The sequence below is a fragment of the Corvus kubaryi genome, unplaced genomic scaffold (genome assembly GCF_017639235.1).
Source record: "Corvus kubaryi isolate FWS band 111438036 unplaced genomic scaffold, C.kubaryi_AGA036_p1.0 37384, whole genome shotgun sequence".
Taxonomy (NCBI): domain Eukaryota; kingdom Metazoa; phylum Chordata; class Aves; order Passeriformes; family Corvidae; genus Corvus; species Corvus kubaryi.
This window is the reverse complement of record NW_024581126.1, coordinates 3,401,266-3,429,172: the sequence shown is the minus strand read 5'-3', so window position 1 is coordinate 3,429,172 and position 27,907 is coordinate 3,401,266. Positions and strand designations below refer to the sequence as shown.

The 27,907-nt window shown below is 36.3% G+C and overlaps 1 protein-coding gene across 6 annotated transcripts in view; it reads left to right on the top strand.

Moving 5' to 3' along the window:
• Nucleotides 1-27,907, top strand: part of ELP4 (elongator acetyltransferase complex subunit 4) — a 136,603-nt gene that overhangs the window by 12,003 nt on the left and 96,693 nt on the right. For all 6 annotated transcript variants that reach the window (XM_042035522.1, XM_042035516.1, XM_042035520.1 and 3 more), the window contains 4 exons: nucleotides 2,555-2,676; nucleotides 14,835-14,966; nucleotides 19,265-19,404; nucleotides 27,153-27,237. In XM_042035522.1, coding sequence (XP_041891456.1) covers nucleotides 2,555-2,676; nucleotides 14,835-14,966; nucleotides 19,265-19,404; nucleotides 27,153-27,237 — 479 coding nt within the window. The remainder of the gene's footprint in view (nucleotides 1-2,554; nucleotides 2,677-14,834; nucleotides 14,967-19,264; nucleotides 19,405-27,152; nucleotides 27,238-27,907) is intronic.

The window sequence follows — 27,907 nt, the reverse complement described above, 5'->3', positions numbered from 1 at the left end:
GGAGCCTTGGTGGCTTCTTTCAGGTAGCTCAGACAATTTGAAAAAATAAAAGTAGATCTCATGCTGTCGCTTTGATTTCTAGAGGTCTTTGGTTCTTAAATTGAGAGCTTCATAGATGGAGATTAGCACATGGAAATCAATATACTGTGAATAATGCAGTAAGAACCAAAGCATGAGTAACTAGAGACAGCCAATGTTTGAGGGGGCAGGAACTGTTGGTGTTCTGGACTCCAGTTATAAGGGAGACTTACTCTGCATAGCAGTTTTATTTTAAGCAGGCTCCAAAGACTATATTTACAAAATATGACTGAAATACTTCTTCAAAGCCTTAGATAGTGTCAGTTCTACCTTTGGTTTCTGCAGTAGTGTTTCAGTTTTATCTAATTAAGTTTTGTCTCCACCCTAATCTAATACGTGGGTCTACATCCCTAGTCTCAGCACAGTATGGGAGCTGAGTTAGTAGGAAGGTGGTTCTTCAGTAACACTATTAGTGGCTTTATAAGGATGCAAGAGTAAACTGTATCTAAGATTTAATTAAGAGCTCTTAACATTCAAGTAAATTGCAGTTTGTAATTCTTTTGGAAATCTGTCCTGATGAAATTTTGGTAAGGAACCCAGTACTGTCACCAGTAAGCTTTTGTCAGTCCTGTGCTTTTTATGATTCAGAACTGTCCATATTTTTCACTAGACTGTTACTTAAAAAAAAAAAAAACAAACCACAATGTGTTATTGCAAGTACATTGAAGGCTAATATGGCCTTCTAAGCAGGTCAACAGTATCAAAGGTGAGTTCTGTTAATACAGTCTAAGGTCTTAAAACCCTAAGACTCTACAACAAACTGTAGAGTGGCTAGTTCTGTTAGTAATAGTGTTGTGATTATTGTATTCCCTTTGGCTTATTTGGTATCCAGTTTTATGTAATTTCTTGTCTTAGTGATTGGGTTATGAAGCATTTTTTTCTATTTTGAACTACTGCTTTAGAGTAACTTCTAGTGACTCTAGTATCCCAAATACTGAATTTAAAAGTGAAATTTTTAAAAGTGGGAAATAATTCTGCCTAATATCCCACAGAGGTCGGGCAGTATCTCTTGGAGAACTGGTTTTTCTCCAGTGGTTTTGAATACTTGTGGTTTGAATTTCTTGTTAATCTAAGCACTGTAAGTGTCAGTACATGTACACGATAATAGGAGTGTAGCAGTGCAACAATACTTTTTCTGTGATTTGTTTCTTAAGTTTCCTCATTGCTATTAATTTTTGTTTTCCTTTATGGAGATGCACTTCCTTTCCTTCTTTCCTTTTTTCCTTCACTCCACTTCAATGATTCATTTTGATTCTGGTACATGTCAAAGTTACAGTATTTTTATTTTCCTCTTTAATGCTTTTGCAAGTTGGATATGAATGACAAATTTTTTATTTTCTCTCCTTGTTACTGGTTTTTTATTTTTAATTTTACTATTTCATATGTGTAGGGAGGAAATATTTTCCAAGTCACACAAAGAATGGGTTGAGACTTGTTAGTTCTGTGTAAAGAAATCTCTCTGTGTGTTTTTCTGCCTCAACATCCCTGTGTGTTGTCTTCCAGCAGCCAGATTAAGAGATGAAAAAGTGAAACCTTACATAGCACATTTACCTTTCTCCCAAAAAGCCATAAAAAGCTTTAACACTGCTGTTGTTGGTATTCCCTACAAACAAAGAACATCAGAGCTGGTTTCAGATGTGTTACGTACACATCCACTTCCCATAGTTTGAAGTTATGCAAAGTTTTAATTGTATGAGTTCATTAGGACTTTGTAATTTTGGTAATTTCTGACGCTTAACTTGCATCGAGGAAGCTGAAGGAAATCCTGGTCTTTCTGAAGTCAGCTGGAATTTGTATTGTCATTTCAGTGGGCCAGTGTTCACAGTGTCTGCTAACAAGTATTGTCTCACTTCTTAAACTGTAAATTCATGAGTCTTTTGAATTTGTTTTGATTTTGCTCTGATTGGGTTTCAAAAACAGCATTGCTAATTGTTTGGTTTTTTTCAATATATCTATTTGGTTTGCCTGTTTGTGTAGTTTTCACAACTTTGGAAGTGCAGACATAAGAATGTCTCTGTACTGAATGATACCTCTGTATAGGTTTAGCATGCCAAATATGGCTGAATTTTGAAAAGCATTAGGTAACAAATATTTTAAGCAAGTTTTAAGCACTAAGAATGTAAATATTAACATAGTTCTCCTAAATTAACAAACCCCTTTCCATTAATCCATAATTCAGTCACCTTAGTTGATACTTACAGGAAGCCTTGTAAGGAATATAGCATTCTTGCTGTATCCCATCCATATCTTAGAATCGAATGCATGATTGAGAACTATTCCTCTGGCTTGAAAAATTAGAAATACAATATCATCAAGCATTATTTTTAAAGTTTTGGAGTCCTGTTTTACCTGTGATCTCTGTTGTACATTATATGCTCCAAGAGATAGACCCAAAGAGGCCTTTTACAGTGTTGTGAACATACAGGTGGGCAGTTTATCTAACAAAAAAAAAATCCAACCGTTCTTGTTTTCACAGAGGAGGATAAATATGGCCTTTACTCCAAGTTGTTGTTCAAGTATTTTCTCGCAGAGGGAGTTGTCTGTGGACATGACCTGTTCATTGCTTCTGCCAGAGAGCATCCTGACAACATTTTGAAGGTAAGAAAGACCCGTTTACATTGAGAAGTAAAGCTGTAATCTCTTGATGAACTTACATTTTAAAGTGCATATACTGTGTAGTAACAAATGAATTAATCTTGGTGATTCATAAGAATGTGTTGGGAAGTACAGGAGTATTTACACTATACAGATTTGGGAGTTAAGTTCAGGTCCTTACCTCCCATCTATGGACGGTGGAGTAAGATCCTCCCAATGCCAAGTCAGGCCAGGAGCCTGTTTATTCTTTATTTTGGTTATGGATGAAAAGCAGACAGCCTGGCTGGCTTAGTGGAATGGTTGCAGTAAACCAAACTGCTTACCATTTCCTCCTGCTAGGAGGAAGAGTAGTTAAGCTGCTTCAAGTATGTTGTGGTAGAAACTGTACAATTTGTGCAGATACTTATTGTAGTTTCCTGTAGAAAATAAAAACATCATTTAACATCTTTACGATTTCCTTTACACTCTCATTTCATTCTGACTCTTTTTTGTGCTAGGGAACATGGTCAACTTTGGATCAGGTCATACAAAAAGGATCCCTTCAGACTTCAGTGGACTCCCAATCAAACACTGATAGTTTCTCTTATGAGAAAATTATATAAGGGAAAATGCTTGATCAACAGTGCAAAAATGCTGAAGTGTGAGGATAATCTTAGAAAATTTCATTAAATATTTTATGTCTTTCTAAGGCTGCGTTTTCCTAATATCAGAAGTAACATATAATTTACTGATTACTTCTGCATCAAGTGAAGTCTGGCTATTTCTTTAAGTGTCTTCAGAGACTATTTCTGGACAAAATGATTACTCTTCTGTTTTCCTTCCTAGGGATGGTAAATTCCATGCCTTACCTATTGAATATTCTCTTCAGTATTCAGGAAAAAGTATATTCTTAATGAAATCAAATTATTGTGGTTGTGAAAAATCAATTTTTTAATGATCTTGAACCTAAATAAAGTTCATTTAAGGGTGAAATTTTTTATCACTTGTGGTTTAGAATAAAGGCTAAACAAATAGGTTCAAATTTGATTTTCAGGTGTGAATGTGCTATATTTTTTAATTAATTGGTTTTAAATGACTGATAATCAAGTATTGACTCCCTGATGATACAACATGATTGTTGCAGTTGTTTCTCTCATTGAGATTGAATTATCCAAATCAGTATTTTTATTGCATTGCATTAAATTTTCTTAAAATGGAGTAGCTAATGTATATTCTATTTTTCTTTCGTTCACCTTTGTTCATAGCCTGTCATATTTTTTCTGGCTCCTTTATGCCTTTATGTGATAATGAACAGACATTGTTATATACATCTTGCACCACTTTGAGCTTGGGCTCAGTTAGTTTGGTGTGCCTTATCCATCTCTATTGTCTGATATGGAATAACTTCTCCTTCTTAATTTTCAGGGGTAGACACTAGGCAGGAATACTGCATTGCTCTGCTGTAACTCCATAGTGGTGTTACTGTAAGACACCATAAATGGAGGGACAATATTGCTGCAGGAAGGGCAAGGAAAACATAATCTTGTTTTGATTTCTTCCTCCCTTTGTGTCTTTGTGTATCCTACAATATTCTTGTCTGTGCTATTTATTCTAACCTTGACTATTCAACACTTTCTTTGTTAGCAGACAAGGCGCAGTAGAGTTAATTTCTCTGATTTGTATTGTGTCAGTGAAGTAACCCTCACCTTCAGGCACTTCAAGAGACCTCTCCTGTCATAAAAATGAGCTGCTTGGGATTTGGATGACTCCAGTGAGTTGGGATTTTAATATAGCATATCTGAGCATTGAATAACATGGCATTTTATTTAATGAGATTAGTAATTAATTTATCTTCAGTGACTGATTGGACTGTATTCTTTAGTGGAAAGGTAACACAGACATGGTACATATCAACCTGAATTACATGTTATGCTTGGGTTTTATTTTGTGAAATTCAAGTACGGATTCAATATATTCCATAGCTAGTGTCTAATTAGCTGGTGTATTTCATAAAGGCAGTTCATTAACTGTCCATATTGTATCCATATTAAATGTCCATATTGTGTGGTCAGTCTATTTACATGTTCAGTTCTCTGCCGAGATGCCATAATTGCCCTATTCCAATTTTGTGATGTGATTGGAAGTTTCTTGAACCTATAACCAAGACAAATATTGCTGGTAGTAGGAAGGGGAAAAGACATTCTTATAGACCATAATTATCTTGAAATTGTGTATAACTAAAAGACAGGCAGAGGATAAAAAGCCCTGATCAGCTGCCTAAGATATATTATATTACCACCCACCAATTTATCCATCATCCTTTGAAAATATATTCATGCCTTTTGTAGTCAAAGCTCCTTCAGGAAACTGGCATTAAGACGTAATGCTGAAAAATTATACACCTCTGGTAAAACCTACAGAACTATATACATGCTGGTTTTTAGAAAGTATTTTAAACATTTGAGAGCATTTCTGTTCACTGTAGTCTTCAAGAAAAAGGCAACTTTTTACTATAAGGGCATAAATACTGGGAATACTATATAATATAAGAAATTATATGGTAACTTCTGTGACTGATCATAAAATAAAACTGCTTGCATTGGTAAATGGAAAATTTATTCAATACTAAAATTACTTCAGATCTGGCATTAAAATTCTACAACTCCTGAACTGCCTAGAAAAGAATTTCTTTATCTTTATTCCTGATTATTTATTTGGGATGGGTGGAGGGGGGAACTGATTTTCACAAGTTTTAATGAGAAAAAATGGATTATTTATAGCTTACCATGACAATTAAGGTTGCTCTGTTAAGTTGCTTTTCCTGTGGAGCCTGTGCAAAGTGGGATGGAAGGCACCCTCAGCAGGTTTACTGACAACACCAAGCTGTGTGCTGCGGTTGGCATGCTGGAGGGAAGGGATGCCATCCAGAGGGACACTGACAGGCTGGAGAGGCTCGGGAGAACCTCGTGGAGTTCAGCAGGGCCAAGAGCAAGGTCCTGCACCTGGGCTGGGGCAATCCCCAGCACAAACACAGGCTGGGCAGAGAATGGATTGAGAACAGCCCCGAGGAGAAGCACTTGGGGGTGGTGGTTGACCAGAAGCTCAACAGGACCTGGAATGTGCACTCACAGCCCAGAAAGCCAAATGTACCCTGGGCTGCATCCAGAGCACCATGGGCAGCAGGTCAAGGGAGGGGATCCTGCCCCTGTGCTCACTCTGGTGAGATCCCACCTGGAGCACTGCACCCAGCTCTGGGGCACCCAAATATAAGGACATGGACCTGTTGGAGCAAGTCCAGAGGAGGCCACGAAGATGCTCAGAGGGCTGGAGCACCTCTCCTGTGAAGACAGGCTGAGAATTGGGGTTGTTCAGCCTGGAGAAAAGAAGACTCTGGAGGGAGCTTCCAGCAACTTTCCGGTTCCTAAAGGTGCTACAAGAGAGCTGGAGAGGGACTTTTTATAAGGGCATGTAGTGATAGGGCAAGGGGAAATGGCTTTAAACTGACAGAAGTCAGGTTTAAATTAGATATTGGGAAGAAATTCTTACCCTGAGGTTGATGAGGCCCTGGCACAGGTTGCCCAGAGATGCTGTGGCTGCCCCATCCCTGGAAGTGTTCAGGGCCAGGGTGGATGGGGCTCTGATCAACCTGGTCCTGTGGAAGGTGTCCCTGCCTAAGGTCCCTTCCAACACAAAACATTCTGCAATTCTCTGATTTGTCTTGCAAGGAGGGCTTACAGGTCATTGTAAGTGCTGGGAAACAGAAACCAGCATCCCCTGTAGCACTACGTTAAACCTGTGGGACCCTGGCCAGTGCTGTATCAGTGTATTCCATTTGGTACCTGGAAGCCTGAGGTGGAAGAGTGGGAGGTCCAGAACTGCTTTCTAGAACTGTCTTTTCATCTCCTGTGGAAAGGTTGAACGCCTTGTTTGATTATTGCCTTTCAATGAAATTTCTGTTTTCAAGTGGGAATTTTATTAGAGGATACTTCTGCACTCAGCTGAGATTGCCTTTTGGAGGTTCTCTTACAAAAAGAGAGGATAAAGGGTGTCACAGTGAAAGGGGAAGATGTAGCTCCCATGGTGATGAAGCAGGGAGGGGCATGTGGGCAAGTGTAATGGCTTATTTAGGAAAAAAACAACAAAAAAAACCATAATAAAAAAAACCCTCCAGGGACAGGTTTTTTAAAAGTTCCTACTAAGCTGAAAAGATCTCTAAAGCAAAAGTTAAGGTATATTTTAAGAAGCATTTTGGTTAAGTATGTAATTTGGAAAAGACTAAAAGAATTCTGCCTCCAACAAACTGGGCAGACCTGAAGAGCAGAAAGTGTACATTTACTCTTTTCCTGCTGAAAAGGTGAATGCAGGAAAAACCTTGCAAAATGTACTTTTATGATTTCCATTTTATTTTATTATTTAGATTTTATTTTATTATTATTTGTTAAAAAAAACCAACAACAATAAAAAAGCACCGAGCTGCTGTATTATTGTGTGTGCAAACAATGCCTTGAAAGAAAATATAGCTGTCTACATAGACTTTCTTTATTTCAGCAAAGTACATTCAGCCATGATGCTTGTATTTTCCCTCATAGATACGATTCTAAACCATTGTTTTGTCACAGGAAAAATGTAAACCTGAAAGAAATGATCACGCTGGTGGCCAGGGCTGTCTATTTTCAAAGAATGCTATTTTAATTATTTGCTGTCTCTTTGCTATCTGGTATTGGGAAAGAAGCTATGGATCAATGCTAGAGGTGTTTTTTCAGTCATCTGACATTTTTAGATGCTCATACATTGAAAGCATAATACCTTGAAAGGTAAAAATATATGTGCAAATAGAGCTGCATTCCTATTCTTTTTTTCTAATCATATTTTCAAAATGCATGAACTTGCTGCAGTGATTCAGCTGCTGCATGCTGTTAAATGGTATCACTTAATACACAGAAATCCAGTTACAGTTACAGCAGAAGTGAACTTTCCTACCACCTCCCTCTCTTTCTGAAGTCTTGGGGTAGCACAAAGACTAGGGTTGAGGCTAAGCCTGGCAGCTGAGTTGAAAAATTTAATTTCCATATTGTGTAGCTCTTGCTCACCTGTTTACTTTTCTTGCTTGCATGTTTGCTAATCTGTTTTACATTTTTCATTGTTAAAATGCAAATATTTAATTATTTAATTATATTGTAATGTGCAATTTTCTTCATTATGAACTGTGTTGCAATCTTGACACAGAAGTTGTAGAGGTGCAAAAGAGACACTTGAAAAAAAAATTTCTTCTGTTTAAAAAGAATTACATCTTTTTAAGCAGTACCCTCTCTGGAAACTCTAAAGCATAAAGCTTCATCTTTGTCAGAAGTTCAGACAAATCTAATAAAAAGATTTTCTAGAACCAGAGAAAATAAATGTTTGGCTTAAATTTCTGATTTCTTATCTACCAATCCTTGTCAATTCCTTAGGAAATTTTCTTTCATCATCTTAGTTCTGAAATTATAGGTCTTTCAAGCACACATCTTATTTAGCCTGGTAAATGTATCATAAAAGTGATAAAACCTAAATGCTTAGGTTTCAATGTCCACAAATATCTGTTTAACAAACTAGTTGGTAACTGTAGAGTTGGTTTGTTCAATTAATGAACTGTTGCTTGCAGTGCTCATCTCTGAAGGTTTCATGAATAATGCTGTTATTCATGAATAACTGTTTAGGCTTAGGCTAGTGCATTATACACTGCAGCAGAGTTTACAGAGTTTGGGACAAGGGCACTCAGTTTCTTCATGTAATTTTACTTTCTCGTTCTCTTTCTCATTCTCTGCTGTATTTACCTTTCACATACTTAAGTATTCATGAACTGATTCAGAAAAAGATGAAATTTTTTTAAAAATCATCTAATGTCTGATAGGCATTCCTGGGTTTAGATGTTGTGAAATGCAGCCATAGTGCAAGGGAGTTACATCAAAAGAGTTCTGTGACTTGGCTGTAGGGTTTACGTCTGTGTATGTGAAGTATAGAATATATTCTCATGGGTTAAAAAAATACCCTTGCAATTAACTTTTCTTATTTCCTAAAATAGAGGAATATTGCTTCTTGTTTCTCTTCACACATGGGCTGACATCCATTAGGTCTTTCTGAATGTCAAAGAAAAATTTCCATAGACCAGCCTTACCTGGATATGAAAATAGGTTGTTGTAGAAGGACTGCTGAAAGAGGAAAAAATCTGTATCCATTTGTTTATGTTCTTTAACAATACACCTTGTATCAGATGTATTTACAATCAAAATAGAATCCTCCCCCCTTTTGGGAGTAGGGCTCTTTAAACCGACTTTTATATAATACATTGTTGAAAAGAAAATATTTGCCCTTCCTGAATTACCATCTGGTGTCCTTTAAACACTAAAAATTAACATAATGAAAAAAAGCCTTAAATTTATGTGACTTTAAGCTATTTAAATATTGTTGCAGTTACAGATCAACAGTGAATTGTGTTCCTTTTAGTATTTTTTTATCTCATGTTTTTTGTCATACTTGTGTTAATAACCACAATTCAAAATAGTTGCATAAAATCATGTGAACAACATATTTATTGATACGTAAATAGATAATGTTTTAAATTCTTAAGGACTATTAATTATACAGTTATTGAAACCCATAAGGATCAAAGGATTTTATATAAGAGGGATTTCACATACAGCTTGGATTATGTTGCTAAATAATAGCACAGTAGTACTTCTTTAGAATTGTAAAATAGCTTAGAGAGGAGTATGATGCCTATAGTTGGTGTAATGCATTGGTAATTAAGAGGGTGTGAGGTTAAGCTTCATTAACTGCTGTGGGATTGTATCTTGGATTTTATTATCCCCTAGAGAACATAAGAAGTGAGAGAGGTCAAACTGTTAGAATCTGATTTTGCTTCGTGCATCTGCCAAAACAAGGCAGGCAAAGTAATGTGGCAGCAAACACAGAAGGACCTGGATTGCTGGCAGATACAGGTCATCCACTGGTTTATTGCAAAGATAAAAGGTTTATTACTGAAATAAATTATTCCATCTTTGCAGTAAAACCTTCATAGCTTGGTTTGCAGGAAACGAAATTATTTTAATTGCATTGACATTTACTATAGCCACTGTAGAAAACCATTTTTTTCCTCCCAAAGTTTTTTTTTTTTTAAATTTTCAAACAGCAACAAGCTTCCTTCTCTCCAGCCAAACTGCCCTTAATAACTTTAGCAGTTGTCTCCCTTTTTGTGTGTTCGTGCTGCATAGCAAAGACTTGTATTTTAGTTGACCCCAAGAAATGCTGTATGGGGTTTTTTTTATTTTAACTAATGCACTGCTACATGCTTTGTTTTTTTTATATACCTTATGAAAGATTTGTCTTTTTTTAGCCTGGGAGAATGTAACAGTTCTCAGAAGTTGACACACTGATGCCACAAAATTGTCAGTCCCAAAGCTTTTCAAAGCTATATGATGTGGGAGCTGAGATATTTTTCAGCAAAAATAGATTAAATAGAGGTATTATGGGCTGATAACCCAGCTCTCCTTTTCTTAGTCCATTGTTTAAATAACACTTTTATTTCCAAATTCTGGTTGAAATTTTGGAAGTGAATTCTACATATTTCAGTAATACTTTGTTCTTCTGAAATTCTGATTTTGATTCTAAGAACATAAATTTATTGAGTCATAAATTATGTAATTCTTTGGTTTTCATCATGCTGAAGAGTTGTGAAGTATAGATCCAACCATCCAGCCTTTATTTTTGAGAATATACCTGTGTAATGACAACTGGAGACTTTTCTCTCACTGAGGTGCTCTATATCACTCAGGCATAGTCAGGTTTGGAAACAGCTCCTTTCTTGAAACAAAGAATAGCATTTAATTATCAGTGTCAGAAGAGGGAAAGGCCTTTTATTCCAATTCTAGTTATTGTGAAGAATAAAAGAGGATATGAAGAAAAGAAGAAATGTGTGGATCTTTTCAGTATTGCCCGTAAAGCAAGTTTATATAACCTTTCTATGTCTGTAATTCTCCCCAGTCCCAAGTCTACTCCACAATTTTAAGCTCTCTCCCTTTCCATATGTGTTTATACACAGTTCTAGTTTAAAATTTTTTTTTAGATTATGGACTGAGACATGAATCAGTAACTCCTAAGGAAAACCAGTGACCATCTAGGTATTCTGTTGAGTCCACAGGCAGGCTGATGAGGGCATGTTGGCTTCTAGTGAGCACAGGCATACCTTCAAACAGCCCCTGCACGTTCTGCCTCTCTTGCATGCAGTTTGGTGTAAATGGAATTGAGGATATCCAAAGCTGGGATAATAGCAATAAAGTTGGGATGCAAATCTAGAGGTAAACAATCTTTATTAGCTCTGTTTATTATTCTTTATATAAAATATGTTCAAATTACGGATACACTCTGACCTTGAATAGGATTGGAATTTTCTTTTTCCCTATTTGTGGTTAAGTACATCTTGGAATATATTTAACCAAGTTAATAAAATGGGTTGAGCTTAGGCAGTTGGTCTTCAAAATATCAGTTGGCTCCAAAGGCAAAGCACCTTCTCCAGACTGCAGCTTATTATGGTCAAAGCCTCCTCAGAGGCCATGTAGTTCACAATCACCACATTGAAGAGTGTGATCCAGGATCTGTTTGCTTTAGAACAGAGTGCTTGTTGGCATAGAAAATTGCATGGCTGTGAGATGTGGTAGCCCCAAAAATGTCTTAAGTCTCAGTGTCCCTTGCTTCTTGCATAGGGACAAGAACATGGTACCTCTAAGAAACGTTCTTCAGCTAAGCATGGTAGTTAGTAGGTAAAGGCATTTTGGAAAAGCAGCTTAGGATGTAAGAGTTGTTCTTGGTATGAGAGAGTTCCTCAAGTGCTCCTGGTCCTTTCTGTGGGGCAGCAAGGTACGAGACAGCAGAAACCAGGCCTAAGCTGATGCATGTGCTCACTGCTGGGTACGGAGGCATGGCTTTCTCGGGGTGCTTTGTGTGAATTTAGTCATGTTTAAATCATTTTCTAATGTCAGAAGTTTTTTATTACGTCAAAATAAAAACTCTTTATTGTGTCAGAAATTAAAAGTAAGCTGTATTGGCAAAAGAAAAAGGCTGTTTCAGATGGATACTTAGATGGATTTTCATCTCCAGCAGCCAAAATCTTTTATCAGCTTCAGGTGAAACCATTTTTCCTTGATCTCTTAATCTGCTTCATGCTTAGTAGCAGTTAAGACACACCACAGTGCCTAATTGTGTTGCACTGATAGTATGTCTGTCTGTGATTGTTTTGGACTGAGTTTCTTGAGTGTCAACAGCTGGGATTTGTAGTGTCTCCCTGCCACAGTGTGCCATTAAGAAGGTTTTGTTCTCTGACTGGAAGGCAGGAACTTTTTCTCAGTGTTACATGAGGTTATTTAAGCAGCTTGTACTTTATCAGTAATACTTGGAGAACCTCTCACCCTTATTGTCTTGACCTCTGTTCTTTTTTCAGCATAAAATGCATTTTATGTGTAAAATAAACAAATTTGTGTAGTTAATGTCCCTGTCTCAAATTTGACTTTCCCAATTACTATGTAACAACAATGAACCAGCAGCACAGATGTTAGTCATTTGCAGTGATTGTAGGGGAGAACAATATTAAATAGCTTTAAGAAACATTGCTGCTGTTTTCCTCTTTACCTCCAGGAAGGAGAATTGTACAATATGCCATTTCCTGGATTTTGGCTTTGCAGATGAAGTGATAGCTGCCTAGTGATGTTAAAGCAGGGTGAGGTAGCAAATTCCTGTATCAGTAGTGTCTGAAACAGGGGCAAGCCCAGGGAGTTTGATGAAGTGTTTAAGCAGGATTTCATGATCTCTGGCAGGCACTTGTTTTCAAAAAACCAGAGATTACCCACCACTACAAAAAGATGCGGTAGTACCTGGGAGCAAGTTGATCTGGAAATGTTGTTTTGGCCTCCAAATTGCTTCTTTGCAGGACTCACTTTTTGAAATGAAAGTTGGTTTGTTTGGTTTTTTTAAAATTATTATTAATTGAGGAATTGTTTGAGATGATCAAGTATCAGCAGCTCTTCACTGAAAAAGAAAGACCTTTTTATGATAGGAAGTTTAAATCTATGAATAACTGTATTAGGAAATTAAATCTGCACAATAGTTTAACTGTTGAGTAATGTGTTCTCAAAATAACACCTCAGTTGGAAAATAAGATTGATTAACTTTCTATTGTGGATATCTGAGTTGCAAAATTAGCTTTTTTTCTTTTTTTGAAAAATACTTTATATAATGCTCTTAGAAGTAAATGCAGATAATTTATATCTGCATATATGTGAAATGCATTGGGGTGCTTGTCAGCTCTAGTTTGTATGCTTTCTCAGAACCTTTCAGTACAGTGTTCTATTTTCATTTTTCCTACCTGTCAGAAACATTTGATTTGAAAGCTTGCCTGATTTTTTGCTGGGTAGATGTAATGGAACTCTGACTGAAGTCAGAGTGAAGTTTTTTTTTTTTTTTAACTTAAACAGCTGTTACAAGCCTGTGAATTTAATGATAACTGTAAATACTAAATCAAAATTTTCATCTTCATGTAGCTTTCCTACCCATAAAACTTAATTTTTACTACCATAATAATGAGTTTATTGTATGCAAGTGTATTTTTTAAACAAGCTGCAAGAAATCTGAAAATATAACTCTGTACATAATCAATCTCATAAAGAGTCATTACTAGGCTTTTGCAGTTCATTTGTGAAAGGAAAAGAAATAAAATAACTTGTTCAAAGGTGTGCTTTGTGTCTTTTGCTTAGCTACTGAAACATAGTTGTTCTATTTCTGCAACTTTATTGAACTTAGAAAGTTTATGAAAGTTTTCATAACTTCCATTGCCTGATACCTCAGAGAATGTAGTGACCAACCCCTGAAAGAGACAGAAACAACTCTCTGAAATCTCTTTGTTTTTCAATAATTATAGGTGCTATGTTAATTTATGTGAAAGAAGCCAAGTAGCACATGTTGTTTGTAAGGTTATGTATAGAACTATATGCAGATTTTCTCTCCTGTGCTCTTTAATATTAAATAAGTGTAATACTGAACCCAAAATGGATGTGTTAAAACTTTCATTGTCTCCTTTCTGTGTGTGTCTGTACCATGTCTACCTACACAAAGCCATGAATGTCGTGGGTGTTTATGGTCAGCATCAGCGCTGCCTTTGTGCAGTGTTTGATGTGTATCCCATCTTTCCATCGAGATTCTTCTTCTAAAATTTTCAAATTTGGTTTTTCTATGTTTTCACACCCAATACATTGTAACAGAGATACTGGCTAGCTCTATGTAGGTTTAACCCTTGAGGCATATCACAGTTCTTCCTCGAGAGTCTTTGCTCAATGAAAACATAGTTTTCATGTAAGTCTTGTTCTGTTTTAAGCAGACAGAGATTCTGTGCCCTCCAGCTTACAGGGATGGGTGTGATAAAGTTAGGTCAGAAAACTTCATTGCACTTTATTGCCCTACTAGGTGTAGAAGCCCAGTGCATAAATTCTGAATGCATCCCATGCTGTTTGCTTTTTCAGCAGTGCAGCAAAGGCAGAAAGTGTACATTAGAAACTTTTAAAATATCCAGGATTAAATATTTGCCCCTCCCTTTCCTGTGTTTGTGTTCATGAGATATCCATCATGAGTAGATATGATGCCTAGTGGTTAGCAGAAGAGAAAATTCAAACCGTCCTGTTACAGTGGATTTCAGCTGGTGTCTGTAGGCTGTTGTGGTCTGCTGGATACTTTTGAAAGATTTACAGGAGCTAACAAAGATCTTATGTTAAAATAGGCTTAAATTTGCTATGCAGGGAACTTACCCACACTCAGAAATGGAGTAGTTTAGGAGATCAACCTTTAAAGAAAGATTAAAAAAAGGGATACGAGTGCTACTCAAGATGAAGTAGAGTACAAAATGTGGTATTTCCATTCTGCATTCTTTCTTTTACTTCTACAGTTCATTTTTCTTATAATAATTACATGAGGTTTTTTCCTGCTCAGTATTAGTAGGAGCCAGTCTTCCAGGAGAGTTCTTTTAATCAGGCTTTGTTACAGATTTTACAACTGCCCATTATACTCAGATAACTACATTATCTAGCTGGAGGGGGGTGTGGATAAAAACCTGAACTGCCATTTCTGCTGTAGATAGCTGACATTGTTTTGCTCTCTACCTGTAGGAACTTCCAGCCCCTTTGCTTGATGATACCCACCAGAAGGAATTGGGAGATGAAGCAGCGGCTGTTAAGTCTGAGGATTTTCATGATTCTATGAAAATAGCCTGGCGTTACCAAAATTTACCAAAAATGGAGGTAATAGCTATTTCCTACATCTTTCTTCTTGCACTCAAAATGAATTTGAAAAGCAAATGTTTTTCAGGAGAACCTAGGCAACAGAACTGCTAATGGACAGTGTTACAGGATTGCCTCTTGAGGGAAAACTATCTTACACCACTGAATGTTTTAATTACTAGTGATACAAAAAGAAAGGGAATTTGAGAGTTTGCGGGATCTCTAAAACTTTATACAGACAATAGTAATTTTAAAATAAACAACATTTAAGTTCCATGGGATTTTTCGAAGAGTATTATTAAATTGAGACAGCTTTTTATAAAAGTTTGGATAATGCACTCACTTACAAACTTGGCCCAAATTTAGTTGTACACAAATTACTTAAGTAGGTTTAATCAACACGACTTACTGGATCTCTGTAGTGAAGGTACTGTGTTGAAGCAACTGTTGACCTGCTTATCCATGTGCATAACAACTAAAGCAAGCACTTGAGATTATATCAACTTCACTGTCACTGGAAACTAATCACTGTGCTGGGACAGTGTAAGAAACGAGCTCAGTGCTCAGTCTTTCAAAGGTTACAGTTGTTAGTGTTTTGTGAATAATCAATCTCCCATGGCTGGTGACTTTCTTATTTAATCCAGTGGCACAATCAGTCTTTAACAAAATTACAGCATTTCTGGCTATCCAGAATAAAATCCCAGCTTTGTCTATACATTTTAGCCTACATTTATTAATTCTGGTTTAGATGTAGTCATACCTGCCTAATAAGTTCAGTTGTATTCTTAAAAACATAATTGGAATGTGACAAAATGATCTTACAAGGCTTGGCATGTTTGGTTTTCTGTGAAATTGCACAGACATGGCTATATAGTTGTGTCAGAAAAGACTTATATATGGTGACATGCCAAATCAAACAGCCTCCAGGGTAATCATATAATCTCATCAATTTTATTATTGTGGAGCTTGCTGTGCCACTCTGAACCATCCCCAAAATAATTTGTCTATTTTAAAATCTAGCAGAGTTCCTTGTACATTGATATGAAAACAATTGCATGTTGTTAACAAATTGTGTTCTGATGTTCTAACAAAATAGAAAAATTATTTAAAAATTCAGTTGGGTGTGCACTCATCTTCTTGAACTTCATAGCAGTAAACACTTCTTGCACTAATGTAATATTTCTCGAAAAGGCATGATGTACATGCCCTTGATTATTGCGAATTGATTATACAAGATAGAATAAGATGGTCAGTCTTCTTGGGGGAGTTTCCCTTGTTATTGTCACTTTTTGAATTGGATGCTGATCATTTGCAGTAGTTGAGGTACAATATTTTTATGTGTATGTTAGATTTATTGAAAAATTAAAACACACAAAATACCAGTCTTAAACTATCTATGCTTAAAATTCCTCAGAACATTTTAATTGGTGAAAAATTGGTTTGAAGTTGATATTTTTCAGTATTTTGTATTGCAGTTATCATAAAATTTTGGCTCTGTACTATATTCATTTGATTGGTGAATATACTCCATTGAGGAAAAATCTGATACTGCCTTGCTACACACAGCAATACATTTAGTGCAATAATTTAATTAATAACTTTGGTTGTGATTAATTCTTTAAATTTTCCTTCGCTGGTAAAAACCAATGTTGAATAAAATTCCAAGGCATATTTTCCAAACTGATTGAACTGATATATCAGTGCATTTTCAAAAACTACTGTCAAATAGTTTCAACTGTGAAAGAGAAAAATTAGCTTTGCTTTTAGCTAGAACTCTAAACATGATAGCAGAAACTTTTCTATCCATTATCTGGCTAAATACAGAGCAAGAATGCTGAGTAAAAGCTGTCTTTGTGGTATTTTTGATGCTTAATTTTGTTACTGTTTCTGAGTAATAACAGATTTTGATTAGTATTTCAGATACTCCCTTTCCATTTTTTAGACCCCATATAGACTAGCCAGGTACCTCATTTTTGTTCTTATGCATGGTAATTGTATTAGTGCTCTTCACAGCTGTCACAGTTTCGCTCTACATGTTGCACATACCATGCATCAGAAAAAGATCGATTTATAAGAAATCTGTTGGAGTGAAAGGCCTTGTTATGCCTGATGTGCCTTTGCCAGTTTGTTATTTACATCTGTATCAGAGGTGAATTTCATTTAAACTTCTTAGTATATGGAGAGCCTGTTTTGCAATGCAAGACAGTGCGAGGTTTTCTTTATTTTCTTCTTTTCTTTTCTTTTTTTTTTTTTTTGAATGAACTGCTTATGTTCTTGGGGCAATATATAAACTGTCACAGCATGAAATCAATTTTCTGCCTTGATTCATCCTAAATCTGAGATTTCTAGCACATTAGTATTGCAATTAGAAATATTAACAGCAGACGGTAGCATAAAAGCACGCTCTGCTCACTGACAATTTAGTGTATTTCTCCTTGTTCAAAACAGGAATCCAGGAAAGAGCTGGCCTGAGCCTCCACTCCAGTCCAGTCATAAATTGATCAGCTCAAACTTGAGAGGGATGGCCAGTGTGTGCTCCGTGCTCTCCATGGCCATTCTGCTAAGGCAGATTATTCATGCTTACTTGATTCAGGTAGGCTTTCTGCGAGCTTCCCGCTAAGCCTGGGAATGCAGGACACTGAGGCCTATTCACGGCCTTCTGACATGGACCCAGCTTTTATTGCTTTTATGGGGGTTTATTAGCGCCAAATCCCAGGCTCCACCCAGTTTGTAGGCGCTGTGCTCATTCTTTGGAATCAAGAGAGGTTATCACCTACCTTAATCCATGCAGCAGGGTGGATTAAGGACACCAATGTGCCTCAGGATTCTCAAAGAGGATCCTGGAAACTTCTTGTTTCTTCTTTTTTGCTGTCTTTACTAAACTCTATTGGGCCTCAGTAAGGATTTGCATCTGAAATGGGCAACCTGGGGCTTTTCTCAATGAAGACATCAGATCAAAGTTCAGTTAGTCAAGGCCTTTCTAAAACATTAAGGGGGCTTGGAAGTACACAATAAAAAGATGAGCTCTGGCAGAGATTGCAGTAAAAACATTCTGATCTGTAATCCGGATAAAGAATAGATTATAGGCCAAAGAACAGCCCCTGTTTAAATTGCTTTCAGAATCCTCATTTTGAATAAAGTTACATTTTACCATAAAAATATTTAAATTTTGATAGAATGTTATGTTTCATTGGACTGCCTACTTTAAAAATCAGATACCAATAAGTAAATTGGTACACTGACTTAGGGAATGTGAGTTTCTATCTTTTTTTTTTTTTCGGTAAAACTGATTTGCCTTTTATGACTAGATATTCCATGGGTTTTTTTAAATTAAAAACTAATTATTTATTTTAATTAAAAGTTGGGGGTCATTGGTTATTCTAGGAAAAATATTGCGTTATTGTTACTGTTGCTATTCTCTGGTAACTGACCAGACCTAAAAACTATTAGTATAATTTCAAAATATTTACTCTAAATCAAGTCATTCTAATTAATCTTAACAGTTTAATACATTTTTGGTAAGATACTCTCTACTTGAATATTATATGTTATAACAATCTGGGGGGTTGACTTCACATGTATAATTCAAATAATGTTGCAGGTTGTATCCTGAATTTCATTAATGTGGAACAAATACATGCGTTCATTTCCTCTATTTACTAGCAGAACACATCCAAATGCGTAATTCCTGGCCAGGTATATATTCAGTTTGGTTCATGATGTTTTATATACCAAAATTAAGATCTGAGGAAAATGTATCTTCATTATGGCAAATCATAGTTTTTGTGTGTAATGCTCAACCTACTGTTTATTCAATTTTCAAAAATTAAAAATAGTTTTTAGCTATTTGCTATTTTTCTGTTAAAATCAGTTATATGGAGATGCAATGGTTTGGTTTTTTCACTGATCATAAATAAAGGAAACATTTACCAAATCAGCTGAAAATATTTCTGTAGCACTATATAATTCTCAGAGACTGAAAAATCAAAGAGGCAGAACACATGGTGTTCTGCACATTTCATAGATCTGGCCTTTGCAAATTTGTGATCTTCTGTCTAGAACATGTGCAAAAATACATTCTTTTAATTATCTGACTGCACTTTAATGATGCAACTTGGAACAGTAAGGGTTGAATTCTCTGTGAAAATTCACATGACAACAGGGGAACAAAAACTTAGTAGTAAATACGATAATGTTTTTCTGGTTGAAACTTTTATTTAGGCTGAATGGGGAAAAACAGAGGTTTGAAGCGTATTGCTAGTTAATTACTTTCTTTTGACAGGTAATTAAGACTGTAATCAGTATTGTTGTTTCCACAGGCCAGCCCAACAACATACACGAAGTTTGGCCATTATTATGATATTTCTAAAAAAATGTCTCCAGAACTGTGTCAGTCCATAAAATGGCACAGTTTTTACCTTCATGAAGAATTGTCTTTCGAGCCTAAAATGAAAACATGGTAAGTTTTGATACAATGGTTCTGTTGTGTGTTTAGATTTTGTCTGCACGTTGGCAGGAAAGGATATTTTTGCTTCTACGTTTGCCGTGAAAAGCGCTGTGGTAATGCAGCGGGGTCAGGAGCAGCGGGGCCGTGGGTCCCGCTCAGTGCCACACGCCTGCAGTGGCACGGAGACAGAGCTCTGCTCCCGGCTGGGGGAGGGAGCACGTTGGCAGGGACAATTAGGGCAGACATTGCTAGGACAGCCTAGGACACAGCTGCATGTTCAGCCCAGCCCTACTGACAGCCGAGTGTGGGCACTGGGGAGAACTGTTCCTGTCTGTCTGAGAATACTCCCTGAGCACCGTGCCCCATCAGCTCGGAGATGTGCTTGTCAGGTGGCTATCAGTCTTGGGAAGATATCTGTGCAGTTTTTAGGGCTTAGGAGACAGGCCATTCTTGACCTACATAGCTTAGAATGCTGGATTAGATTAGTTAATGATGTGCTTTTACTTCTTACATCCTACAGCTTCACCTAAGGAAAATACAATATACTGTGAATAAAATTACAATCACTAATTATGTCTTACAAAACATTTCCTATTCAAACTCTTCTCTGAATGAATAACTTACTATGTTTATGTCTATCAGTAGTGAATTAAGGAAGACCGAGAAAAAATGAGTGACAGTAGCAAAGACTCATGTTAGCCTGTAGACACATGTCCATTGTATCTTTCTTGCAGACACTTCAAGTCAAGTCAAATATCAAGGCTGGGCCAGCAGTTTCTTTGTCCAGCCCAGTCACTGAATTTATATGATACCTAGCTTTATAGATCCAGTGTATAGGCCCAGCTCCTGAAGGCAGTGTGGTGTGCTTCATTGGGATTGATTTCCATTGCAGTACACTCAAATATAAAACCTCAGATTTATGAAAGATGTGCAGTATGGACCACCTTTCTTAGAGCTGTAGCAAAGCAAAAGCCAAGTCTCTATCTAATTTGTACTGTTACATGATCAAATGTCACTGCTTTGTAAAGTAAATTCTTGTGATACTGTAAAAAAAACCCCACTTTTAAGAGAAAGCAGAAAACTTCTATTTTATTCTTTCTATAATAAATATTTGAACCAATGTATAATTACTAATTTTTAGTAGCAGAGCAATAGGGGATAGACATAAGAATATCTGACAGATAGGTTGCAAGTGTTGTTACTGTTATTGAGCAATTTAACTCACTTTCTCTTCTCTTCTCTAGCTAATGAGAATGTCGTGACTCTGGGCTTCATTCCAGTAACTATATGGTTGTCGAGTACCTGTTCATTTTACATGAAAATCAAATTAACTCATCAGTTTAGTATAAGAAGTGAACTTTAACTTTTATGCCTTTGATGTTGTAAGCCTTGCTTACTGCTGATATTGTCCTTGTGTGCTAGCCCGATAAAAGTGCATCATTCTTACTATGGGAGTTCTGTTCTTATTTTTAGTTTAAGTCTGACAGAAAGGTTGGATTTATGCAATTTTCTTGGCAAATTGGTAGAGCACAGAGTGATGAGGTGAGGAACCTGATCAAATAAAGCTGGACTTTGGAAGGCTTATCTCCTTTTCCTCTCCCTGCACCCTCAACGTGGGTCTCCTTCAGGAAGCCTCTCCTGCTGAAATGAAAGAATTGTGTTGTTGGGAGTAAGGGAGGTACCAAGGTACCATTCTAAACATTGTCATGCAGTCTAAAAACAATGTGATAAGGAACAGGGAGAAATAAAGCACACATTGGGGATAGTGGGCTCTTAGAAATCTGTGGGAGTTGTAGAGTTGTGTACATCTCTTTCTTTATGGTAGATCATTTGTCTTCTGACTTTGATTATTGTCATTTCTGACCACAAACATGGTTGGTTTTGGATTCCTTATTTTAAAGAGGTTGTACTAGGTCAGTGTTAAGACAAGGTGGGAAGGAAGAATTTTTCAAAATTACAGTCCCTGATACAAAGCTTAAAAAGAAGAATGGAAGTTCTTGGAAAAGTCGAAGCAGAGTTAAAAGCTGAAATACAGAGGAAGTAACTCTGTCCTCTGCAGTCATGGGCTACAGTAAATTGTGGTGGTAGAAATACCAGCTGGACATGTGGAGATGTTTATCTAATGATTTGCACAAGAAGTTGCCATGCAAGTTGGGAGTACTGTAGAATCTCCATCACTGAAAATTTCTAAGGACAAGCTAGGTAAACATCTGTCAGACCTGTTGAGGTCCCTTTTCATCCCTGTCTTTGTGTTTCTTTAATTCACATTAGTCATGATGTATTAAACCCAATACTACATATGAATGTTAGCAGTTATTTCACTGCTTTCAATAAGTTCATGCTTTTACAAAAACCCAGCTGTACTGTATTTTTTACAAGTACTGTGATGAAATTCCGAAGGAAGCATTCTTTTCTCATGGAATGAAAATGAGTTCACAGTCCTGTCAGCATGATTTCGTTTTAAAAAGTGGGAGGGAAGGGATATTATTTTGCTGGCTTTACTGTTTGGAAAATCAATTGAATGCTTCAGGCTTTTAAATCTAACTTCAATATATTATAGAATAGTAAAAATTTCTGTTCTCTTCGTTAACTAGACAATGATTTTAAAGAAAGCAGTCACGTAATAGTCACCTTTCAATAGAAGTCAACAACTTGTATTAGACCTTATCTTGGATTGCCTGAAGGTCCTACTGGGAGCTTGGACTCTTGCTCTGTGTTACAATGAACAAGGAGCACAGCCATGGCTGGTTAGAGTGTCTCCACTTAGAACATATAATTTCTTAAGCATGTGGTTCTCAGACTATGGTTAGAGCCATAACCAAAAAAATCCCTGTTTACATAATGCTGATTGCCTGTCTAGCATTGAAAAATCTCTATCAAGCTGATGGTACCTCAAAAAAGTACTGACAGCCTGAAAGGAAATTTTTTAAAAGTTACAAAAATTACTTGAAGTTCAGAAAATCTCTAAAAATACTGTTTTTCTTTTGATTTAAGATATCAAAAGAAGATTGACAGAAAATTACCAGTGGAAGCTGACAAAAATAAGGAAGCATTTTTTGAAAAGGGGATAGTTCATTATTGAAATAATTTACACTAATAGGCTCTATATTATGAGATGTTTGCAGAAGATTTCATGACTTTCTAAAGGGTATACTTTGCAAGATATGTATCAGTAAAGATATTTTGGAATGAAATTTTCACTTAAATTGTGTAGGAGTGGAGACCAAAAGCAACGGTGTGTTGTGGGTTTTTTTAAATCCAAGAATGTTTTGCTTTGATCACTAATACTGAAGAGGAAGTAGAAACTAATAGTTTTGTCTAGTATATAGTTTTCCATAAATGAATGGTGTTATTGTTGAGACATGATGCTTCTTTATAGTATCAAACCTGCAAAAAATTAGGAATTAGCTGAAAAAAAACCTTTTCCATCTTCTCTAAATGTTTCCACATTATTTTATCTTACATGTTCCATTCTAAATATTTATAATGTTGCAGAGCACAGCATGGTTTAAGCTCAGGCTGAAATAAATTGTTCTAGTCGGGTAACTACAGCCATTGAAGAGGCACCTTCTCTCAGGTACTCGTCATGGAAAGTGCACCTAACCCACTACACACATCCCACATGAAGGTCATGAGCAATGACAGCCTCATCATTGTAAAGAGATTTTAGAAGCTCGAGGTTTTTTAATTGCACCTTTTTGATTAAATTATCACACATACTGATGTGAGCAAGGTGTTCCCTAAGTGGTGTCCAGTTTGGGTGAGGCTTTTTTCTCTTTTCCTGATAGAAACCTGCTACTTTTTAATGTAATTTATGGTCCTCAAAGGATGTACTTAATCCAAAACTTGTTTAGATGCACGTAGAATTCAGCTTGTTGACCAGCCTTACTTTTCCCTTTATTTTTCAGTTAGAGGGTGACTAGTTTTGGAGGACCTTAGGTTTCATTTCTCCTCCTTGAAGTTTGGAACATCTCTTCCCCCACCCTCCTTTTCTTTGGGAAGAGGTTGGGAGCCAGAAGAACAATTCTTTGCTCTCTTTTCCTTTCACCACCCCAGGATGTAACAACAGATTATGCATTTATAACAGAAAATATACAAGAATAGTAATGTACCACATTTTGTTATACAGCTTATATAGCTTCCTGTCAGAAACAAGAGTCTACTGAACATATATTTTACAATCCTTGGAAAAACAATGCTGCATCTTTTAATAAGAAAGACCTTTTGTCATAATGTTTTGTGACATAAAAATATGTTTGTATTTATAAAAAGGACCAGATCATCCTCATGCTTCTAATTCTCTAGCACCACATTAAGAAACCCATTTTATTTCAACTGTTCTTCAGTGAGTGAACTGTCTCTCTAACTGTAGCTAATGTCTTTTTTGAGATAATTACAGAGCTTCCCTTGCAAGATCAGAGATGTAGGGACTTTATATGGGCCAGAAACTCTTGGCCCTTTTGAGAAATCATATAGATTTGTACATATGTCCCTCTCTGGCTATCTGCACAAGCACTTGGTTTGTTTATGGACTTGGAAAGAAAGGTGATTGTTCGAATGATTAGATTAAAAGTGACCTTTTACTTTGCAATTAAAAGTGAGTTTTGGAGATTATCAACATTGTTTGTTCACCTTAAAGTTTGGATCGATCCTCCTTTTCTCTCCTGTGTTTTCACATGTGTGTTTGTACCTGTTTTTTGACGGAGGGAGGGGCAAAAGGTACCCTGTTAAACTGGCACCTGCCAGACAGTGTAGGTATAACATTTAATAGCCATATTTGCTCTCCTTTCTGCAGTTCTGACACCTGATGGCTAAATTAGACCGCAGACTTCCCTTTGGATAATCACTCAAGATGGATAGAAGTTCATTTCCCCATGATAAAATTTAATTAAAGACAGATTGTGAAGCCAGTTCTCTTAAAGGAAGTAGTAAATGGGACTGGGTGTTTGGTGCCAAAAGAAGGCATAAACCTTCTCTGTCTTATCTCATTTTTATATTGGGGAAGGGCAGTTCTGTCCTGGTGCTAATTCCGGGGCCGGGTTTACAGGGGTGTGTGGCTGACAGCAACTGTTCTCCGGTGGTTGTTGCCAGGATATTCTGATGTCCCGGTCGCTGCACTGCTGGAGCTGATACTTAACAGGAAGGCAGGAATATCCTCTCTGGTGACTCAGTGCATTGCAGACAGCACTTGTTTTCTTTCTCTCTGCTTCTAGTCTCCTTCTTCAGTGCAGTTACCAAACAGGAAGGTTTGATAATCAAAGGATACCAAATAATGAAGTTGTAGTTTCTCAGTAATACTTGTAAGTTTTACCTGAAGAATGTATGTGCTTTTGAAAAAAGAATAAATTTATCTAGAGTCTAGATTTACCCATAAATTTAGATAGAACAGGTTTGACTGTCTTGCCTAATGGTGTCTCCTTTTACATAACAAGGCTATTTGTCATACCCTTGATAACCTAACCTTTGTTAACTGCTTGGAAACTATCAGCAGAGAAGTCAGAGCCTTTGTTGTAACCAGGATACCTTCTTGCCAGCTCCTGCTTTATCCATTACTAAAGTGCTAAACAAAAAAAAGTAAAGAGGGAATTGTTTAAACTCATTATCAAAATCAAATGGTGTTTAGTAACAAAACCAAAAAAAGACTAGAAATTGGAAAATGAGAAAAATCTTATTTCCTTCCTTAAATATTGTGACAAACATGGCCAGAAGGGTAATGCAACTTGCTTTTATAAATAGTGTTCCTACAATATTTTTCATGTTCTTATTTGTGTAAGATGAGTCAAATTCAAGTAAACCATTAATATTTTAGAAAGAGGTAGAAGAGCACCTGGTTTTACATTTTTAAAAAATCTACACACATTACCTTATTTTTTTAATTCTTTCTTTGCTGCAAATCTCTCTCTGGTAGATTAATTGAAGATCTATTTTATTTGTTTGTTTTCATTTTGGCACCCCTTAATCCTGCTAGTGCTTTGGTTATTTTATTCTTTTATCCACTAACTTTTAAAAACAGGTTAGTAATGAATCAGAAATGAGCAAATATTTTGATTGCAGTATATTCTCTGGCAAAAAAATTTATCTGTTGTGATAATGTAAAGACACAGAGAATTTTGGCTACTGTGGGGGCTAAAGTTCACCCTGTAAACTGACAGCTGCCAGGCAGTGTAGATAAAATATTTAATAGCCATTCCTTTTGCAACTAAACACTAGGAAAGTAATGGACTTCACAAGTTAAACTTCCCTGTTTGAGGTGCTCCTTTTTTTGTATAGCAAGGCAGACTTTGAAATATGAAATATCGTGTTGAGATTATATACTGCCAGTTAATTTTCAGCTCTGAATTTCATAAAGAGTATTCAATTATTAAGGTACACCAGTTTAAACAGTAGCCTTCTAGGGTACTAAATCTGAAACAAAAATAAATAGAGTTTAATTTGGAAACTCTCCTTTGTGTTCATATCAGAGAAAGTTCATCTCTTAATGTTTTTTGACACTGAGTATTTCAAAACTCAAATTTATTAGGACCACATGACTTTTTTTGATTGTAGATGTTTATAACTCAAGTATATTGGGGGGGCGGGGGTTGGGCTGATGCTGTTTCCTTAAAGGAAACGTAGAATTTTGAGTTGCAGCAATGGTCCAAAGACAGATCATTGCAATTCTTACATGCTTCTCAGAAAAGTTGAATTCTCTCCTGGGCCAAGGGATGAAAGCAAGTTTATTTGGGTTTATTCATCAGTAAAATGCATTTGGATAACAGTCTAGGCTTTTAGTAAAGTAGTGGGAATCATTTCATTAATGTTTGGGCCAGGTGGTCTCTCAAGGTGCCCTCCAACCTGGGCTCTTACCAGACCAGATATAAATGATAGAGCAAACAACAATATTTTTAGAGGCAAAATTTTCAAAATAACCTGTCATATTTCCCAAGAAGTATAGCAAGAGGTTTGAATTCTCAACCCTTGATGGTAATTAGTGAGACTGGAAGAAAATGTCGAAACCAGAAAAGATAGAAGGGCATAAGCTGCAGTGAGGAACCTGCATCAAGCCAAGACAGCCAAGCCAGTGTGCTCCATGGGATTTAAGAAAACAATATGTGTCTTTTAGAAGTGAGCACCTGAATTGCTCTTTGAAAGTAAAGGGCTTCTAAGTATGACAAGATGATTTGCTGAACTTTCATTTTGTTTTAAGTCTGCTTAAATCCATTTTTAGCCATCAGTTTGCTTTTGTTTGTTTTTCTGAATGTTATATTACATTTTCTAAACAATACATAGAATAAATGCTACCTCGCAATTTTGCTGTCAGGCAAATAAAGCAGTGAAAATAGAGGAAAATTTTCACAGAAAGTCAACTCTGTTCATCAGGGCATTGATTAGGTATACTTGGAATAACAACTGGGTAGATCTTTGTCAGTTACAGAAGATTAGTACTGGGCTGTAATGGTTTCAACTTTAAGTTGATACATTAAATCATTAATCTTCTAGATGTAAGTGAGCCTGACATAATTAAGTTATCTTAATCCCTGGAGATTTTAGCTTTCACTAAATGTCTGAGCACTGAACTAGTTAATATGAAGCAATCACAACTGCTTATAATGTCAACTTTATTCAAAGAGTTTGGGGTTTTTTTCCTTCTCTGACACTTCTTTTCTATATGACACATGCAGTGAAAGCTGTACCTGCTCATATATATTTTTTATACATCTGTTAGAGACATATAGGAGAGTATGAAAATGTGTAACTAAAATATTTCTTCTTACCAACAGTAATATGAACAATGGTTATGCAAGGCTGCTTCAGTCCATTCAGAGGATCATTTCCCAGGAAGGCTTTGATGGCTCTGATCCCCAGGTACTGAAGACCCTCATACTCCTCTTTAATCCTGTAACTACTGTTTTCTGGCTTTTCAGGAGTGGCACAAGGTCTTGGACCTTGTTCCTTAATAAGGAACAAACTGTTTCTAAGCATTGCTAAAGTAAAGAACCAAAATAAATAGCGTTGTTCATGTTTTAAGGTTCTTTTGAGTTTTTACCTGTTACAGATATGCAGGACCATGCAAGAAAGGTATGTAAGACAGCATTAGTAAAATGCATTTTCTGTGCAATTAGCTAATAAATGGATGGCCAAATATAATGTAATTAAGCAAAACACATTTTCCCCTGCAATATTTGTTTTTCAAATTATTGCTTTGGCAATAATCTGTTCAAGATTATTGAGGTTAAACATTTACCCTTAAACTTTCAGATTTTTTCGTTGTTGTTTTACTGGAGTGAATTTTTGAATTAATTGAACGGTGGTACCTTTATTTAGTGAGCATTGAAAGAGAAGTAAAGAAATAAGAACGGTAATTCAGAATTCAGTTTACAAATCAAAACAGCTTTTCAACCTTCCAAAGATCTCTGTAGTCTTCATAAAGCATAATATGGGTAATCAGAAACATTTTAAGTGTAAGGACATAATCTGATTTGACTGATTTTCTAATTTGAACAGTGCCCTATCAGTTATTCTTTGTCATGTTCAG